Below are 20,916 nucleotides of genomic sequence, written 5' to 3' on the forward strand. Positions count from 1 at the left end.
AGAAAAAAGTTCCAAAAATTCCAATTTATACGAAATATACTATAATACACATTATAGAGGTATAACCATAGACTGTTATGGTAAATTATAAATTAAAATCAAAAAAAACATATGAAAAGAAATTTTTGTAATGATACTTAAAAAAAACAAAAAAACAAGAGAAAAAAACACAAAAACAAACAGTTCTGTAATCTGTATACATGTATGACGTATTTAACTACGGCCCATTTGTTGCTGGCATGACACTGCCATAGCCACAGCCACTGCTACTGCCACCCAAGTTGAAAACAAATCAAATACTAATCAAATCCCAATTGAAAAAAAAATTCGTCGCACAGAAGTTGCGTTAGCTAATTGAATATTGCATTTTAAAATTTTTCAAGAATGTTTATTTCGAAAACTAATCGTCTTGAGAAAAAATCACAAGGGTACTTTTTGCAAAATATGCAACAATTAAACGATCCCAAAATCCGACGATGTGTTTCCTAGGAAACTAAAACTTTTTTAATCGATTCAGCTTGCCATGAATTTTGAGAATATGAATAAACTGTCAATTTGTAATTTTTGTCCAAAACTTATGGTTTTTTCATTCAAGAAAATGAGTTGTGAATTATCAGAAGTTAAAGATAATAGAGATAATTTTTTGAAAGTAATTACAAGGAAAGTTTATGTTATATCATAAAAAAAATCTTGATCAAGCCAAATGAAGGTAATGTACGCACATATTGGGTTGACTACTAAATCAGAAATATGTCTTTTTTAATGTTACAATTAGTTCATAAAGTATAGAGTTGAAGTAGCTTTAATATTGAATTCTTTAAACAATAAAACAAGTATTTGACATCTTAAATTAATACTTTCAGAATTTACAGAATTACCAATGCACAGATATTCAAACAGTATTTTAAAAATTGACAGGTGAAAAATGCACAAAATGATCTTACAAAACTGAGCATGTGCATAATCAAACATTAAAACCAGCAAAAGCTCAAAGCAAATTTGAGTAAAAACTAAACTCTACATTTATAATAATCGAAGATACTATAGGAACATAGTTCTTACCGGGTGCCCACGACACCTCTATTTTTCTTTTTTTTCTTAAAATAGAATATTGCATTTTTAATTTTTCGGGAATTTTATTTCGAAAACTAATCGTCAAGAGAAAAAATCACAAGAATACTTTTTTGCTTAAAATTTATCAAAAAATTCAAAAAAATTCAAAATTTTGTACTTTGCGCTTTGTATTTTAGAGCTAAAAGCTTCAGAACCCACCAACTTTTCTATAGTCGATAAACTCAATCCTACCAACTCGTAATTACAATAATACTCCGGGTCTATATTTAAACTAAAATTAAAACCTTTATAAATTTTTGAAAAGAAAAAGAAAACCGTTGTGCCCGACTAATTAAGGATGTACGAGCACGGTAGTGGAGACACAAATTTAAAAAAATGTATATTTTCAATTTTGATGATGAATTATGCATTAACTAGACAAAATGAGACGAAAAGTAAGAATACAATTTTTCGATATCTGGCGTAATTTTCAAAATATCGAAAATTGAAAATTTTCGTTTAATTATTCAGCTTTCGATATTTCGAAAACCAAGCCACATATCGAAAAATTGTATTCTTATTTTTCGTCTACATTCATGAAGTTATAACAAAATTCATCATCAAAGTACAAATAATTTCAATTCTAAGTATAAAATTGTCTTAGCGCTAGTACTACCTTAATTCGTCGTCAAAATCTATTTTTACAGTATATACAGGGTACTTAAACAATTAAATCTATTAGTTATTATATTCACTTAAGTTTTGTTTATGGTAATATTAATAAAACAACAAATCAGTTGACATTGACAAAAAAAATAAAAAAATAAATAGCTTAGGTCAGTCTACAGTTCTGAAAAAAATAAAAAAATCTTGGAATGTTAAGGCATGCATGCAAGACTGAAGAACTGACCGAATTCAAGCGTGAAAAAATTTCAATTACAAAAAAATCAATTACGCATCTCTCTCTCAAAAAAAAAAAGTAATATTCACCGGAAATATGGTACATTTTTTTTAAAAAAAGGTAATTACCTTACACATACTGTAATTAACTTTACCGGACGTCTTTTCAAAAAGAAAAAATTAAAAAAGGGGACATAATAATTTTCAGAACTATAGAGACAGGCCAAAAAAAATATAAATCCGTCTTTGTCATTTGTCTGAAAATTTTAACAACAAAAAAAACAAACAAAATTGGGTACCACCCACCTAATAACCAAATCTTGGACATCTTATACTCAAAAACACTTTCACATATCAAATTTCCACAATTTTACACTTAAAGAAAATTTTTATTTTTTATTTACGATCCGCGAAACAAAAAAACAAAACTTGTTATGGCAACATCGGTTAAAATCGTTACGTTCGGGGAAAAAATCAATGTATGAAAATGTTCAATTCACATTTAAAGTGTTTTTCATTTAGAAATTGGAAGTTTTCATTGAAAATTTCATCGAAAATTTACACTCAAAAAAAAACACAGTTTTGACGCCATTTTGATCGAAGTCAACCCAATTATAACCTGTTATCTGACAATTTACTATTCAATTCGATCGAAATATTTTAACCGTGTTGGCATCTAACTGAGAAGGATACCTAATCACATGTACCGTGTTGTCTATCTCTGTTCGACACAACAATATTATGGAGATTTTCTGAAATTGCAGTGAGCATGACTTTTCAGTAGAGTTATCTTTGTTGTTTAAGATCTTTGTTGTTTATAGTCCGAGCGCGAAGTAACAAAACAACATTCTTTAGATAACATTGTTGTCTAAATAGACCTTTTCATTTGCAAAAGTGATTTCCTTTTGTTTCGGACAGTTTGTTCAAAAACTAATGTGATAAAATTAATAACAAATATTTTTGTATCTTTATCTAACGAAACAAAATTGAATCGTTAATTGAAATAAATTTCGATATTTGCCCCAATTTCCTAGATCAGTTTTTTGTATTTTTAAAATACGTATTTTCGACTACCAAGTAGTCATCATCAGTAAGAATTAACTAGTCGTGATTACTCTTATTATGAATGTTACTCTTTGCTAATTTGGTGGCGGACTGCACGGCTGATGATGACTACTTGGTAGTCGAAAATACGTATTTATAAAATACAAAAAACTGATCTAGGAAATTGAGGCAAAAATCGAAATTTATTTCGAAATATCCTAGAGTTCTCATTTATTATCTTCGATAATATTTATGTTAATTGAAATGAAAAGGTCTATTACGCCAAAAAGTCTTGACACAAAAAGGAATTTACTTGAGATAAAAAAAAAACTCCATTAGTAATGGAGATGACGTTAAGTAATTTATCTTGATAATTTTAATGACAATAATATGGAAATATACACCTGACCGAGGCTTGAACTCACGATATCTGGTATTCTGAACCAGTGCTCTAACTACTTAAGTCATCAGGTGAATTTACTTCTAATTGTTTAGTTGGCTCGAAAGGGTATTCTTTACAATTTTACCAAGAAAAATGATTGTAAGATAGATTATTTTAGAAACTGTGTTCGCTGATATTTCGAAATGAAATTTGTGGAAATTCATTAAATAGTTCGTATATTTAAGTCTGTCTATTTCGATGTTAATAGATGAGGATTAAGTGGATTAATACCGAATTTTTTTTTTGTTTATTGTGGAGGGAAATTCAAAAATTTGTTAAGAATTTTCGATTCTACCTCGCATGAACTATTAAGAAAAACATATACAAGACAAGAAATGATGAGAAATAAACAGAGATGCAATCATTTTTTAAAACCAAGTTTTACCAACCCAAAAAAAAACATTATTTATTTTTATTTATATAGGTACGTCATGAAAAATTTTCGAAAAAGGAAATTTCAAAAACAATTGAAAAAAAAAAAATGAAATCCACTCACATGAATCAAAAAAAAGAAATTGTTTTCCCAGAAAAATTGACCAAAAACATCACCAAAATTCACCGTTATGTTTTGATTTGATTTTTTTACACACTAAAAATCCCAACACAAAAATTTGTTCACATAGAAAATTTGAAAATATTTTTATTAAAAGACGGAAAAATAACCACTGTAGTGATTTGTAAATAAAAACACGGTTCGGTTCGAAATACTTTTGTAGGGAACAACAATGGTAGTAGATGTAAGTTACACGTTCAACCGTCAACGTTAGAGCCTGAACTGACGAACTGAAGCGGTGTGTACTTATATGAAAACTTGTTCATAAAATATATCCGAAAAAAATTATTATAAATGCTTACTGTGTACAAACACAGCTGGGCATCAAAGCCATAGCAGATACCACTCACAACACTAAATAACTAAATATTATAAAACGCATCGTGGATCGTTCAACGTTGAATTTGGATCGTGCTTATGTACATTTTATACGTTTTGGAGAGTTTCAAATTACTCAAAAATATTTTTTTTTTTAATTTATGTCCAAAAAATTATATATTTTTTTGTTTTTTATTTAAAAAACAACCGAGATTCATAAATAATTTCATATAAAATTTCGATTAAGGTAAATGAGAACCTTAATCCGCTAGCCCTCGTGTTATGAGCATTTTTCTCACGCTCCACAGGGGAGTATTTATACCAAATTCCCAGACAAAAATCAGAAAACTTAACTCTTTTGTTTTGCATTGAAAGTTCTTTTTTGGTGTAGCATCAATATCTTTAAGAGTTAAAAACTTGGGACTCAACTTAGTATACCTTGATATATTTCATATATACATGGTATAACTAGAAAAACCATCGAAATTATAGATAACTAGGCGGAGCAAATACGGTACAGCACATTAAAATGTAAAATAAAGTACGTATCTTTTATCTTTTCAGTCAATGAAAAAATCAGTTGACTCAAACAAGTTTGGTTCCAATCAACTTTAATCGTGGCGCTGACATCTCAGCGTTAAATATCTGTTGTCTTTTCATTCAATGAAAAATAACGACCGAGTACCAGACTTCGTCCAGATGGGCACATCGTCGGTTTAATAAAAAACAACCGAGGACCAGACCTCGCCCAGAGAGGCATCATTCTTTCTGCTACCCTCTCCACTCGAGTTTCACGTCCTTGTTATATGGGTTCGTGGGTGTAAGCAAAAAAAGATCAAATTCGAAAATTTTCGGATCTGTTCGTGTACTTTCGTTAGTTCAATATAAGTCATACTCAGTAAATTATAAAAAAAAAAACTTGTAATAGAATTATAGTGAAATTTAGAAAACTGTCAGTTTTCTTCCCCTCTATTATCTCCTGAAATTCTCGAATTTTCGATTTTTTTGAAATGAGTTTCGCAAGAAAAAAATGTTTTCCATTGTAAACAGTAATAAATTTTTGTTTTACTTGTAAAGTTGGAGTATTCTTTTAATGTACAAGTCATAAATTAATTTAATTTTGAGTTCTTGAATGAATTCAATTTAATTAATATAAGATCATAAGTCGAACTCGTCATTTTTAATTTCATTAATTATAAATTAAATTTTTGTTTCAATAAATTGTTTTAGAATTTATGTGGGAGGTATATGCAAATATCATTACATTTATGAAAACAGTCTTACATAAACAACACAAGTAGGTAGGTAGTTCTTCAACTAAATAACTGCACAGGATTTTTTAACTGCTCTTATAGAATTTTACTCATTGAAATTGGGTAACAAATTAAAAAAACTTCTTTCACGTCTGGTTTCAAGGAAATTCAGCACCCAAATAAATAATTCATTTACCAAAAATATCCCTTCCAGTTTTTATGCAGACCTTTGTACTCAGATAGTTAAATCCAGATGATTTCTGAATTTATAAATTATCCTTTTTCTTGCGAATTTAAAAACTAGACATTGTGGCCAAATAATCTCAAATTTGAAATAAATTTAAAATGTAATGTTCAAAAAAATCGTTTTGCTGCCATCTAACGGTTACAACCAAAGACTATAGGATAGACAAGAAGCAGAAGTATAATTATAAGTGACATCTGGAGTCTGAGGCGATCAACTATTAAGTTTGTGGGCCTTTGCGGGTATGACTATTAAGTTTAACTACTTTGCGGGGGTGACTATTAACTATTAAGTTTGAAAGCCTGACTCGGTAGAGGCGCTGAAACTCGTATACTACGATTTTACATTAGCTCATATGGGCTGCTTCTCCTCTATCCTATGCTCTTTGGTTACAACTTGAATAACAAATAAACGAATTTACAAAACAAAAGAGATTGATAAACCTCTACAGGAGATAATTTGAACTAATTAATATTTCCATCGACATATACAGATGTTTTTAGCTTAAAGGCAAAATATAGTAGCTCTACAAAATCGAGGAAAAAAATTTGTTAAAACGTTTCATAATACCAAAAGAAATCTCAAACTTTAGGGGTCATATGTCGCAAATTATTTTCAAATTTTCAAATAAGCCTAATTTTTGTAACACATGCAAATTTGATCCGATCTAAATGGAATTTTTTATTGAAACTATAATTTTTGGATCAAACTTTTCATTTTTAATATTAGTTTTATTGTTGCTATTCACTTTTATGCTAAATACCAAGACCTGAACCCAATGATGGATTTAACAGATGGTCAAAGGAGCATTTGGCCACTGAATCCCACCCTCCTGAGGATTCAAAAAAATGTGAATATAGTTGGTATAAAAATACAAGAGAGCTGTCTATAGTAGAGCACAAAATTCGATGCAGAAGGGGCCTCAAACTATATTTTTAAGGACCCCATGGGGATTTTGCCTATTGGGCTGCTTCCCTTAAATCCATCACTGCCTGGATCCCACATTCTCGAAATCTATTAACGGGTTATATCCAGTTAGAATTTTCAAAGAATCGATTTTTTTTTGCAATTCCGGAATGTATATGTATTTAAGCATATTCTCAGAGTGTAATCTTTTGAAACTTTAAACGCGTTTTTTTTCGAAACAGCATTTTCAAAGTCAGTGAGCAAGATTTCTCCGAAACGACTCGACCGATCGGTTTCGAATTTTTATAAAATCTTTATAGATATTTTTCCCAGATATTAATCATTTCCCAGGATGGTTGAGACTTTGAGACTAATATTATTATTATACATATAAAACATTATCACACTAGCTAAGCACGTCCAGATGATATATGTCCATGAATTTGTGTATAATGATATTGCCAAATTTGAGGTTAAAATATTTTGAAATAAACAAAAAAGAAAAGTCGAAATGGATATCGGTATGTATTTTCTTGAAATATTTTTGAATATTAAATAATTATTAATTTCATATTTCAGACGATTTAGGTGAATCAGATTCACCGTCTTCCAATAGAAGACGACATAAGCATAAAAAACATAAACGTCGAAAAATTCGTGATGATAGTGAAGGTTCTGTTGACATGTCGATGGATGAAGAAAACATCAAAGTAAAATCACCACCTCCAATGTTACCCATAGAAAAAACAAAGTTAATCAAAACTGAATCGAAACCTGTAACACCACCAACAGTAACGACCCCAATTAATGCACCACCTTTAAAAGCAAACACAGCTAAAAAGAAACGGACTAGGGGCCGTGACAGTGGCACGTCCAGTGAAGAAGAACGTTGGTTAGACGCTATCGAATCGGGAAAATTGGAAGATGTGGATGATGAACTGAAAAAAATCAAACCAAAAGATCCAAAACTAATGACAGCCCGTCAACGGGCGATGTATGAACGTGGTACCGACAAAGAAGCATCACCAAGTCGAGAAACATTAATGTCCCTACCCACCGGATACAAAGAGAAAGTTATGACAGCGGAAGCAATTCAAAAAGCCGCCCTAAAATCACAAAAACGAAAACAGTTGGCGGATGAAAAACGTGAAAAAGATAAGAAACGTACAATGGAACGATTATTAAAGAAACAAGAAACAAAAATAAATAAATCGGCTAAAATGAAAGCGAAACGGAACGTACCGTTAATTTCATATAAACAAAATTTACAGGAAATCACGTTATCGTTCCCAGAAACTGTTGAGTTTGATATGAGATCGAAATTATTGAGTGAACAAAAAATACCGGAACGGATTTTATGCGGTGTGGCCGGCTGTAAAAATCCGAAAAAATATGCATGTTCTATAACCAAAGTGCCATTATGTAGTCTACAATGTTACAAAATGAATATCCGTTGAATTACCAACAATACCGAAACTACTTGTCATTAATTCTATTTATTTTTTAACCCGTGTTGTGAGCATTTTGCTCACACACGATTTAAAACATAAATAACTTTTTTTTTTAACTCCCGAATGAAAAAAGTGGTGTTATAAGTTTGACCGCTATGTGTGTGTGTGTCTGTCTGTCAATGGCATCGTAGCGCCTAAAAGGGTGAACCGATTTTGATTTTTTTGGTTTTGTTTGAAAGGTCATTTAATGGAGAGTGTTCTTAGCTATGCTCTTAGTTATCTTCAAATTCGAATTCAGGGTTCCGTACTCGAAAATACGAAAAATTTGCGATGATCTTCCAAATCTGTTCAGTTTGGAAAAGGCTTTAAAGAAAAAGGCAATTGTTTTTCTTCATATAATTTTAATTTTTTTTTGAATTATGAATTTCTCAGATTTTATCAGCTCATACAGTTTTAAAAAATATATTTTTTTCAAGTCCTTGAGAAACTGTGAACATTTCTTTCATCACGAAAGTAAAAGCGTAAGCAAAAAAACATTAACTTCGGAAATTTTCGAGCTTGCCCGTGTACTCAGTAAATAAGACAAACTTAAGATTGAAAATCATGTAATCAAACTATTTTTAATTAGCTAGTGTATTAAAAAATAAATTTATATAAAATTATGTAGAGGTTATGTTTTACAAAGTTAAGGAATATTTTACGCATGTGCAGAACGCATCAGCAAATCTCTTATCACGCGACTTAAGATCATCAAACGGTTGACGCGAATGCTGGTGTTGATTTAATTGAAAGGGTGCTTGATTTTGGGTTGGATTTACTTGTGATTTACTTGGGAATGCTTTAAAAACATTTGAATGATCCGTATTTTAAACTTAATAGCAATAAATAATTATGAAATTAATAATTTTTTTAAATAAAATATTTATAATTTGAAAATTGTATTTTAATTTTTTGAATCCAATAAAATGTTTAGTAAATTAGTTTACAAAATTATTCCAGAACAAATATCTTATCGGATTCATAAAGAAGCACTAATTTTGGGTCAAACTTTTCATTTTTGATGTAATTTTTTAGATAACATTCATTTTTTTGCGAAATATGGGCATCAGAACCCCACTATCTTCAAAACTTTTATAGATAGGTTAAATTTGTCCACAAATTCAAAAAGAATGGCCCAAATTTAGTATAATTACATACTTGATTGATTAAAATTGGATATAATTTGGATGTGATAGAGCAAAATTCAATTTTTTGGATTTTGATGACGTCATAAAATTCAAAAATCCATTTTTTTCATAATATACCCAAATATTATCCGATCTGAATGGAATTTTTTTTGAAACCCACTAATTTTGGGTCAGACTTTTCATTTTTGATGTTATTTTTTAGCTTAGATTCACCTTTCTACGAAGTATCGGTACCAGGACCCCACAATTTTCAAAACGGTTATAGCTAGGTTAAATTTGACCACAAATTTGAAAAGTGTGACCCAAATTTAGTATAATTCCATACTTGGTTGATTAAAATTGGATATAATTTGGATCTGATAGAGCAAAATTCAATTTTTTGAAATTTGATGACGTCATTAAGTTCAAAAAATCAATTTTTTTCATAAAATACCCAAATATTATCCGATCTGAATGGAATTTTTTTTGAAACCCACTAATTTTGGGTCAGACTTTTCATTTTTGATGTTATTTTTTAGCTTAGATTCACCTTTCTACGAAGTATCGGTACCAGGACCCCACAATTTTCAAAACGGTTATAGCTAGGTTAAATTTAACCACAAATTTGAAAAGTGTGACCCAAATTTAGTATAATTCCTTACTTGGTTGATTAAAATTGGATATAATTTGGATGTGATAGAGCAAAATTTAATTTTTTTGATTTTGATGACGTCATAAAGTTCAAAAAATCAATTTTTTTCATAAAATATCCAAATATTATCCGATCTGAATGGAATTTTTTTTGAAACCCACTAATTTTGGGTCAGACTTTTCATTTTTGATGTTATTTTTTAGCTTAGATTCACCTTTCTACGAAGTATCGGTACCAGGACCCCACAATTTTCAAAACGGTTATAACTAGGTTAAATTTGACCACAAATTTGAAAAGTTTGACCCAAGTTTAGTAAAATTCGTTACTGAGTTAATTAAAATTGGATATAATTTAGATGATATAGAATACAATTCAATTTTTGGGATTTAATAATTACCCCTAGAGGGGAGGGGGGAGTATATCGAAATTGTGACTTCGGAATAGTGATCAGTGACACCGAAAATCCTCCTGTTTCTGGCCCATTTTCTTGAATATTTCCAAAGTTTTAAAATTTTAAAAATTCGTCTCAGAAATGGATTCTTATAATTAGCCTATTTGGCCAATAGCAATGGCCAAACTTTCTAGCGGCAACAAGTTAGATGTAGATTTTGCTCTATGCATCTTCTTGAACATTTTTTTTTTAAATTGGCCCTAGAGATCGAGGTACAAAAAAATGCTTCATTTTACACTTTTTTCGTCTAAATTGATTCGTCTATAGACATAATTTCGAATCTAACAAGCCATAACTCGTATTTTTACGACCATTACTTGTTCACTTGACTATTATGGTTGCATGTATATTCGCAAATAGAACAGCTTGGCGGTCTGTTCGTGCGTTAAATGTATACGAGCACAGCTGTGGTGGTGGACGTCTGCACTCCGCACATGCTATAAATAATTTGACCATATGCACAGCTAAATATAAATCAAATTATCTTGAACAAATAAAACAAACTTGAACAAATCAAAAAAAGAAAATGAATCAAATTAATAATACAACAAATGATATTTTCAAAAATTGCTATCAAAAAATTCGAAGCGAATTATCAACAAATGATTTTGATTCATTTACAAAATTACAAACGAACACACAACGATTTCAATTTGTGTATAATTTGAAAAATTTACAAGTACCGGCATGTGCTCGTACTGTAACCAAAAATTTTGAACAAGCTATCAACTATAAAAATGATGGGAACAAACAATTTACGCTTAAACATGATTTGCAAGCTTTGGAATTGTATAATAAAGCGCTTATTTCGATGCCAATTCAATCCGGTAAGTTTTTAGTTCTAAGTAAAAAATTTTTACGACTTTTTAGCATAGAATTCGAAATGATTTCTGATGAATTTCTGGGCGTGATAGTTCATAATCCATTGACCAAAAAAAACTTTCAGTATCGTGTTTTTTTTATTTTTTTTTTATTCAAGTTTTTGGCTAAGCCTGAGGATAATTTTTGCAATATTTTGAAAGGAATTTATTTTTGTATACAGCAAAGGATGTGGCAATAATTCGTGCAAATCGAAGTGCAGTTTTACAACATCTAAAATTGTATCGTTTAGCTTTAATTGACATTGAATGTGCTCTAAAAATGGATTATCCAAAAGATATGCAATACAAATTACATGAACGTAAAGCACGTATCTATCTAGCATTAAAAAAACATGCGGATGCATTGGATGCATTCAAACGCACTATATCAACGTTAAGCGATTGTAAGTTACCATTGGAACGTAAGCAACAATTACAAATGGATGCTCAAATTATGGTTGGAATGTTATCCAAAGATAAAAACGTTCTAAATTCAAAACAAAGTGATTTTAATTTGGATGTGAAAAAAGTACGAAGTGATTATTTACCAGAATTAACGGCCAAATGCAATACAGAGTATCCAAATGCAAGCGAATTAGTGAAATTTGAGTTTAATGAGAATTTGGGTCGTTATGCTGTTGCCAATAATGATATTCAAGTGGGAGATACGTTAATCGTTGAGAAAGCTGCATGTTCTGTGTTGTTGTCGAATTATTCGTTAACGCATTGCCAACATTGTTTTCTAAAGTAAGTTTCGTAGTCAACATAAATGAAGCCCACAATATTAGATAGTAAAATGGCTTTCTGTGAAACTTTTTCTAACCCACCGTAAAACGTTCTTTGAATCATTCTGATCAAAAGCTATCATTTGTAGCTTTAATCGTCCCTCACTCGAAAACTATCCGTTAAAAAATTTTGTGGAATTGAGAGCTCTTGATCAGAACGGCCCGAGTTTTTTTTGAGTTAAAAACTACCATTTAAAATGTCTCTACACAAATATCAATTTGAATGTCCCGATAATGTACTTTATTTCGTCCCCAATAGATGCCAGGAAGAGTCATATTTTGCAGTCAACGTTTCAGTTTTTCCTGAAAACACCGATAAAACGCCATTTTTTTAAAATGAAACTTAGCTAGATTGATTTTTTGCCTCAAAAACCATTTGCATACTAATTAAGAAGATTGATATTTCCACTTTTGATATTTCCACTTTTGCAGATTACAAGCACCAATAGCATGTGACTCATGTGCAAATGTAATATTCTGCAGTGAATTATGTAAAACAAAATCAAAAATTTATCACAATCATGAATGTGGAATCACTCAATCCATTTGGGATTCAGGAATATCAATTATCTGTTTAATGGCTTTACGTTTTATCACGGAACGTAATCAAGAATATTTTCAAGAATTGTACTCATCAAACTGTAAAACTCAAAATGTATACAATCAAGTTTTAACATTGGTCACACATAGTGATAAACGTTCACAAGAGGATTTCTTCCATCGATCCATAATGGCATTGTACCTTATGAAATGTTTGGAACAATCCAATTATTTTACATCCGATTCTACGATCGATTTCAAGTATTTTATTGGTGGTTTAATAATTAAACATTTGGAAATTTTACAATTTAATGCACATGAAATATCCGAATTAAAAATGGATGAAGTTTATCCAAAACGTGTCGATTTAGCCAAATCTATATTTTTGGGTGGAGCGATTTATCCAACATTAGCGTTATTTAATCATTCATGTGATCCAGGAATTATCAGGTAGGTGCTAGAATGACCAAAAAGTATACACAAATCTTATGATTGAAGAATGGGTTAAGGTGTCCCCACGATAGGCGGAAATTTAGGACAAAAGCCTATTGTAATATTTATAAAAAATTATTTTCTCAGGCATATACATTACATAACTACATTTGGAAATTCCAAAATCACTTGACTTACATGCAATCATGCGGCGTCTCGAAACAGGATGAACTAGGCTGCCGATACCAACTGTGGTGTAATCAAATGCTACACCATATTTAAATTTATAATATTCAATCGACATCGAAATTTTTGATTTGATTATCGTTTGAAGAATGAATAATTTCCATTTCAGATATTTTCATGGTACATCTGTAATAGTTCGAGCAATAAAAAATATCAAAAAAGGTGAAATGATTGCTGAAAACTATGGACCGATTTACACTGAATCACCATTGTATGAACGTAAACGTATATTGAAAGAGCAATATTGGTTTGATTGTTTTTGTATGCCATGTATGCAGGTAAAAGACTCCATAAATAAACAAAATTCGGTCACTATTTCGTAAATCTATGCTTACGGTTTCTAGAGATTGAATATTCTGAATCATTTCCGAACATTTACTTCCGAGTAACGAGTTTGGACCGATTATATAACGAATTTCCCGAAAACTCCAAGAGACGGCGGAGATACCGTTTACCCTGAGCACCAGGTGCCTCGGAGACCAGTTCTGACGCGATATTCGTGTTCAGCGACTCCAAAAAACCCCCAATGTAACAAGTTTGAAATCATTTCCATCACTATTAACCGAATTGTGAATTAAGTATATTTACGGTTACTTAATTCACTGTTCAAAGTTTTCGAAGTTGACCGTTTTTAGTGTTTCGTTTCTGCGACTAAAACATGAATTTATAGGATTGATTTTTCTGATTCATATGTTCCTGTATTTCCCCCATACAGAATTGGCCCACGTTTGACAACATGAACCCATCAATATTACGATTCCGTTGCGATGCTCAAATCAAGTGCACGAATATCATTCCGATAAGTGTGAACACTGATAAATTCTTTGCACATTGTGGTCTGTGCGATCAGAATACAAATATTCTAAAAGGATTAAAATCTTTGGAGGTAAAAACGCGATTTGTATATTTTCTGGATGAGCTAATTAATTGATATTTTTTTTACGTCCAGGAAACCGATTATTTATGTAAAAAGGCGAATGAATTCATTGAAAAAGGTGATACGACGAATGCCTTTCAAATGCTGAAGAAAGCGTTGTCGATAATGAATGAAGTTTTGGCTCCACCATTTCGGGATTATACTTTATGTCAACAAGGAATACGAAGATGTTTGTTGGATTTAGGAAATAAAACTAATTTTTAAACATTTAAATTACTACATTTATTTGGAAAACATAATACATATACCCTTTTATAGTATAAATTTTATATATAGGGTGTCCTCAAAAAATTATTCTTAAAAGTATATTTATTTGTATGTAAAAAAAAACTACTGTTTTGTTTTAAATTAATTCAAAAAATCCTAATTCAAATATTTCTATGATTAAATACAATATTTTTATGATTATTAACAATTAAAAATGATCGCTGATTTGTTTAAAGTGTTTTGCACCTCTTTGTTTAAAATTATTGTGGGACACCCTATATACATTGTTTAATATTCTGTTTTTAATCACTTTGTACGAATATCACCCTGTACGATAAGCGTATCACATTTCAGTCTTACGTTTAAAATTTTGAAAATTCTTAAGAAAAAACAAACAATACAAAATATTTAATATTAATAGTACTTAAAGTTTCCATTCATGGACTAGATCGTTTTCGAAATATAAAATCAGCTAAATATGAATTATTATAAATACAAACAAAAATATCACATTCTAATTCGAAATCTCATAAAATTAATAATTAACTCTCAAAAATATAATTAATAATTAAGTCTTAAAATTATAATAAAGTCATGTCAAAATACAAGGAAATTATTGAAATGTTGGTATTTTGTGATAGATCGACGAATCAAAATGATCTTCTTTTTTAGAAAATACATTACGCAAAAATAAAAACGCGACAAGCTTTTCTTTCGTTAAAAGTACTGGCCCGGGAGCGGACTGCAAAATCATTTGACCCATCGGTAACCAGCTCAAACTTTCTAATAAAGCTGCAATAAATCGAGTGACAGATCGTTCTCAAGGAGAACACAGAGGAATCTTAATCTAGGTGCTAGGAACCCACTTGCGGTACCCCTCTTTTGTTTTATTATTATTATTAGTTTAAGAGAAAATTCGTAAGATACGTTTGTTATTCTAAATTGTCCAAATAACCGTAAAATCTTTTTCCCGAGAAGTAATAGATAATTTTCGCAAATTTTATGGTTTTATTGCGTTAAGCACAACGAAATTCTTTTAAAAGTTTGCCACATTTGATCCACAATTTTAAATAGCGCATTTTCTAAAATAAAAAATCAAGTCACTTCGTCGATTTGCCTCAAAATAGACACAGAAATACTATTTTGACACCACGAAAAAATAAACAAACTTCACAAATTCATCAATCAATATTCTTCTTATACTGCAGCCATAAAAAGGAACATCAAATTTTTGAACATTTATTTTGAACATTGGATCTTTAAAAAACGACAAAAAAAAAGCAAACGATAGAAGATCAGAATTTCGATTGATTCTGATACGAAAGTTATGTCTTCGTTAAAGGATTGACTGGTCTGCATGATTTTTTGTCTTTCGATACTCTATTTCTTCTTCTCTCGTCTTTTGGGCTCATTTTATGAGCGAATTGAGCGATTCTTTTGGATCGTATTTAAATAACGAAATGTAATAAAAAAGGTATTTAAACTTATCGAGTGTAAAATAAAGAAGTGTTAGAAGTATCCAAAGATCCAGTGTTCGAATTCCAATAAGAGACCATCCATTAATTACGGCACCGATAAGGAGGAGAGGTAGAAGTCAAAAGCTTTGGGGCGCAAAATTTATATGTATAAAAAAAAAACTAGCCCATGAAGATTTTTAACTGCTGAGAGAGGAGTAGGGTTGGTTAAAAAATCGTAAAATTGGTGTGACGTAATTGATGGATAGCCCCTAATATTACATTTTAAAAAAAAATATAGAGTTAAAGCACACCTAACACGATGCAAAATCATGTTAAACAGTAGATTGACCGTCCTGTTGACTTGAACCACCGCCGGTTGAATTATTATCATTGTTATTGTTATTTCCAAAACGGTACGCGAATATTTCTTGTTTTAATTGGTCATTTAATTTGCCTTCGTGTGAGTAAGGGCATTCATTTGTTTCATTCTTTATACAGCGCTCATCAAAAGTATAATGCTCACAAGGGTATTCTGAATGCATATACAAACAACCATTACCTTTGGCACATGACCCACGAAAAAAGAACTTACAAGGTTCTAATTTTATTGGTGGCATCGCACAGTGGCTGAAGCCACAGTCCTGGCCTTTTCGGCAGTTACCTTTCATATAAAATAGGCAAATGCTTTTTTCTGGTGCAAGGTCGGGGAATTGAGCTTCTCTAAGCTTTTCTTGACGTAGCCTTTCACGAAGTTCACGTTTTTTCCGTCGACGTTGTTCATTCCGTAGCATTATTTCAGCTTTACGTTGTTTAATTCGATTTTTGCGATTTTGACGTTTCCTTGAGTTCGCGGCTTGTTTACTTGTTTTTGCTGGTCCTGTTGAACAAGATGGCAATGACATATTGCCATCGTCATAGATATCAACATACTGATGATCACGTAAATGCGATGGGGGTACATTCTCTTTCATTAAATGTTCTTGCGCAGAAGAGATGTATACTTCTGTGGATGCGCTAGAATTGTTGATTTGGACATCTTCAGTTGTGTCAACATCACTTACATTCTCATAAATGGGCATAAGACTTGAAGAGACATTTTCATTAGCCACAGGATTTCCGTTATCATTATTATCATTAACGTTTTCAGAAAGAAACTTATTTGGAGTAGACCTCTCTTCAGAACAATCATTTCCGGCATTCAAACCATCCTTAGAATCTTCTTTAAAAGATGTTGATGAATTGTTATTATTCCTAAACAAATGAATTGAAACTATGCATTAGTGGAATTTAAATGGAAAATAAAACAAGTGAAAATAAACAATTGATTGAGTTAATTGTTGAAATAACCTGTATAGAAAGTGTTGAATGTCAATCCTTGCATTTTTATATCATGTATATATGAAATATATCAACAAAGTATACTAAGTACAGTTCAAAGTTTGTAACGCTTAGAAATATTGATGCTACTAAGAAAATTTAAGTATAGGTGTTCATAAAATCACCTAATTAATCTATTCCCGGTTGTCAGTATGTCTGTCCGTCTGTGATCACGATAACTCAAAAATGAAAAGATATATCAAGCCACTGAGGAAGTGAGAAGAAAAATACTCTTATTACATTGTGTGTAAGAGTGGCTATCTTTCTTTACTTACATAACGCAAAAAAAAACTATTGCGTAATCAGCACTGTCTCTATACTGAGTATTTCAATTGTTTCTTATAGCATGTATATGAAATATATCAAAGTATACTAAATTTAGTCCCAAGTTTGTAGTTCATATACGGTTGTCTGTCTGTCTATCCGTCTGACAACACGGTAACTCAAAAACGAAAACAGATACCAAGTTGAAATTTTATCAGCGTGCTCAGGACGTAAAAAAGCGATTTCAAGTTCGTAAAGAGCAATATAGACGTGAAACGGGCGGGTATGTGGCTAGTAATTAAATAAAAAAATGTTACCCATGCTTAATTTCATGAGAACGGCTGCTATGTTCAGTTTTTTCATCTTGAGAATCATTGTCGTTACTTGAAGCATCATCCCCTGATTCCTCGGATTTAGATGAGGCGCAATCTGTATCACTACACGAATAATAGTCTTCGTTTGATTTGTCAGTCTTATTTGTTTGATCATCTTCTCCAGCACTTGGACACGGGGTAGATGTTCGTAAGCTTTCATTATTAAATCTTGTTATGGCATCTTCTTCGTCATTTGAAGATAATTTTTTAACTTCTTCTTCCTCAGATGTATTATCATCAATTCCATCCGATGAACTTTCGTTATCGCTAAATTCATTACTGTCATTTGTTTTATCATTTTCTAAATCACTGTCGTTATCGCTTAATTCCCTACTCTTATTTGTTTGGTCATTTAAAGATTCTTCCTCGGATGATACGCTTTCATTATCACTTTGGTCTGTTCGGCTTCGGTTTTCGTAATCCTTTAGAGGAGTATTTTCATCAAAGAATAATTCCCGGAAACGCCTTGAATGTACTCTTTTTTTAATTTTATTTTCATTTTTCTCATTCGTCTCATCTTCAGATGATAAACTTGACGATGATGAAAATATCGTTTTGGTTGAATTGTTTAGTGAATCAATTCCCGTGAAACTTTCTCCAGCTTCATCCGATGATGAGTTTTCGTCATCTTTTTGAGGTGTATTTTGATTTTTTAGAGCACTTGACTCGTTGTCGCTTAATTCGTCTTCGTTTGATGACGAATGTTCATTATTGTGGCTTCTTTTTTCATCTTCTCGGCCATTTGGAGATGATTTTGGCGTTCCTTCCTCGGATGAAATGCTTTTTAGAGCAGTTTCGTTGTCGTTTAATTCGTTGCTCTCATTTATTTGATCATCTTCGATTGATGACGAAAGTTCATTATTGTGGCTTCTTTTTTCATCTTCTGGGCCACTTGGAGATGATTTAGGAAATGCTTCCTCGGATGAAATGCTTTCAACATCACTTTCATCTGTTTCTTTTTTATTTTCTTTATCTTCCAACGAAGTAGGATCATTTTCATTAAATAACCCCCGGAAACACTTTGAAGGTGATACTCTTTTTGTAATTTCATTTTTCTCATTCGTAAAATCATCTTCAGATGACGATGACGATGGTGAAGAAATCGTTTTAAATGAATTAGTTCCTTTGAAACTTTCTCCAACTCCTGGAGCATTAGAAGTTTCTTTTTGAGGTGTATTTTCAATTTTTGGAGTAGTTTCGCTATCGCTTAATTTGTTCCTCTCATTTGTTTGATCATCTTCCAAAGAACTGGAACTTGTACAGGGGCTTGTGGGGCTTAAAATGTTTGATGGTAAACGGTCATTATTGTGACTTCTTTTGACATCTTCTCGGCCATTTGGAGATGGTTTTTTCATTTCGTCCTCCGATGAAATGCTTTCAATGCTTTTATTTTCATTTTTGTCAATTTTCGAAGTATTCGTGAAGCCATCTTCAGATGATAAACTTGACGATGATGAAGAAATCTTTTTGTGTGAATTATTTAGTGATTTAGTTACCTTGAAACTTTCTCCAGCTTCATCTGATGATGAGTTCTCTTCATCTTTTTGAGGTGTTAGAGAACTTGAACTTGTACAAGGGCTTGTGGGGCTTAAAATGTTTGATGATAAACGGTCATTATTGAGGCTTCTTTTTGCATCTTCTCGGCCATTTGGAGATGGCTTCTGAATTTCTTCATCGGATGAAATACTTTGGATATCACTTTCAAGATTTTTATTTTCATTTTTCTTAGCTAACAGTGCCCTACACTTACCTACAGTTGATATAAATGCGATCATAAATTCTCTTTCATCCTCGTCTGTAGGATTGAAATATGCTTTTTTAGTAGAAAGACTTGGTGATGAACTTTCACCATATAAATTATCAACTTCGAACGATTTTCGTTTCCTTGGAACTTGAGAAGATGATGCACTAGATTCGTTTCTCTGCATTGATTTATATTTATTCCATTCTAAACACGAAAAAGGTTGAATTGTGGCATTTTCTGGAATGTTACATGGGGGCTTTTGAAGTATGGAAAAGAATCTCGTCACACTTCTTTCATCAATTTTATTTTGAACAGTACCCGGAGATTGCTTGATACGTTCATCACTTTCACTTTTTGACGAGGTTTTCGATTCATCGTCATCAATTATTGTAAAAGAATCGACATTCTCGTTATTTGATTCCAATTTTAACTTTTTATTAATTTGTATGACTTCACTGTAATCCGCAGGGGGAGAATCGACAATCTCAATGACACCGTCATTGACGATATAATCTCGATTTTCAGGTGAATCGACGAGATCAATTATTACACTAGGTTTTTCAATTATCTTCACGGATTCATTATCTGAATCATTATCTTTGTTTGATTGTAACGCTTCATCTTTTTTATTATCACTTTCTTCTTTCGAATCCATTTTCGAAGTAGAATAACACTAATTGGTACAGTTTTAACAATATAGATAACTAACGATCATCCACCATTCACGTTTATTAGTTTTTCGTTCGTTTGTTTATACAAATGGCCGCCATTTATTGCTAAAAGCCGCACTTGCCCTCACTACTATATCCCTGGTAACAAGCACTGAGCACATGAAAAAAAAAATTGAAGTTTCCCTCGTTTTATAATTTTATAATGGTGGCCGATTCACACTTCTTGATACAACAGAACACGATAACGTTTTGTAAAGGGTTGGTATTCATATTTTTGTAAAAATGGAAACTTTTAATATTTAACAGGGTACTAATATCTGTGTGAAGAATCTGTTCTAATACCATCCTATGAAAGATCCAAAACATAATGAAACTGGAGTCACTTAGCCTAAAATATTCTTGAAATTTTTTGTCATCCTGCAGTAAATGCTAATTGATAAGTTTTGCAAAGAAACTATCATCTCTCCTTGTTTTATATAAGATTTCTTCAAACATTAATAAGCGCAATAGAATATCACGATCACTTATTTTATTGAAGGACCGCACACAACTGACGCTTCAGAAGAAATAATCCAGTACGCATCAGACG

The 20,916-nt window shown here is 31.4% G+C and overlaps 3 protein-coding genes across 3 annotated transcripts; 2 read left to right on the forward strand and 1 right to left on the reverse strand.

The window, feature by feature from the left end:
* Nucleotides 1–7,139: 7,139 nt before the first annotated feature.
* LOC123302773 (INO80 complex subunit B) lies at nt 7,140–8,313 on the forward strand. Its single transcript, XM_044885860.1, has 2 exons — nt 7,140–7,234; nt 7,293–8,313. The coding sequence occupies exons 1-2, from the start codon at nt 7,225–7,227 to the stop codon at nt 8,168–8,170; spliced, it is 888 nt and encodes a 295-aa protein (XP_044741795.1). The 5' UTR covers nt 7,140–7,224; the 3' UTR covers nt 8,171–8,313.
* Nucleotides 8,314–11,187: 2,874 nt separating this feature from the next.
* LOC123302748 (SET and MYND domain-containing protein DDB_G0284059) lies at nt 11,188–14,442 on the forward strand. The gene is made up of 6 exons (XM_044885822.1): nt 11,188–11,260; nt 11,476–12,040; nt 12,511–13,068; nt 13,406–13,574; nt 14,012–14,182; nt 14,246–14,442. Exons 1-6 carry the CDS (start codon nt 11,245–11,247, stop codon nt 14,435–14,437), a joined length of 1,671 nt encoding a protein of 556 aa, XP_044741757.1. The 5' UTR covers nt 11,188–11,244; the 3' UTR covers nt 14,438–14,442.
* A 595-nt stretch (nt 14,443–15,037) lies between these two features.
* LOC123302718 (putative uncharacterized protein DDB_G0282133) lies at nt 15,038–20,412 on the reverse strand. The gene is made up of 2 exons (XM_044885781.1): nt 17,856–20,412; nt 15,038–17,148 (listed from the first exon to the last, which is right to left on the reverse strand). The coding sequence occupies exons 1-2, from the start codon at nt 20,309–20,311 to the stop codon at nt 16,230–16,232; spliced, it is 3,375 nt and encodes a 1,124-aa protein (XP_044741716.1). The 5' UTR covers nt 20,312–20,412; the 3' UTR covers nt 15,038–16,229.
* Between the last annotated feature and the right edge of the window lie 504 nt (nt 20,413–20,916).

The sequence above is a fragment of the Chrysoperla carnea genome, chromosome X (genome assembly GCF_905475395.1).
Source record: "Chrysoperla carnea chromosome X, inChrCarn1.1, whole genome shotgun sequence".
Classification (NCBI taxonomy): domain Eukaryota; kingdom Metazoa; phylum Arthropoda; class Insecta; order Neuroptera; family Chrysopidae; genus Chrysoperla; species Chrysoperla carnea.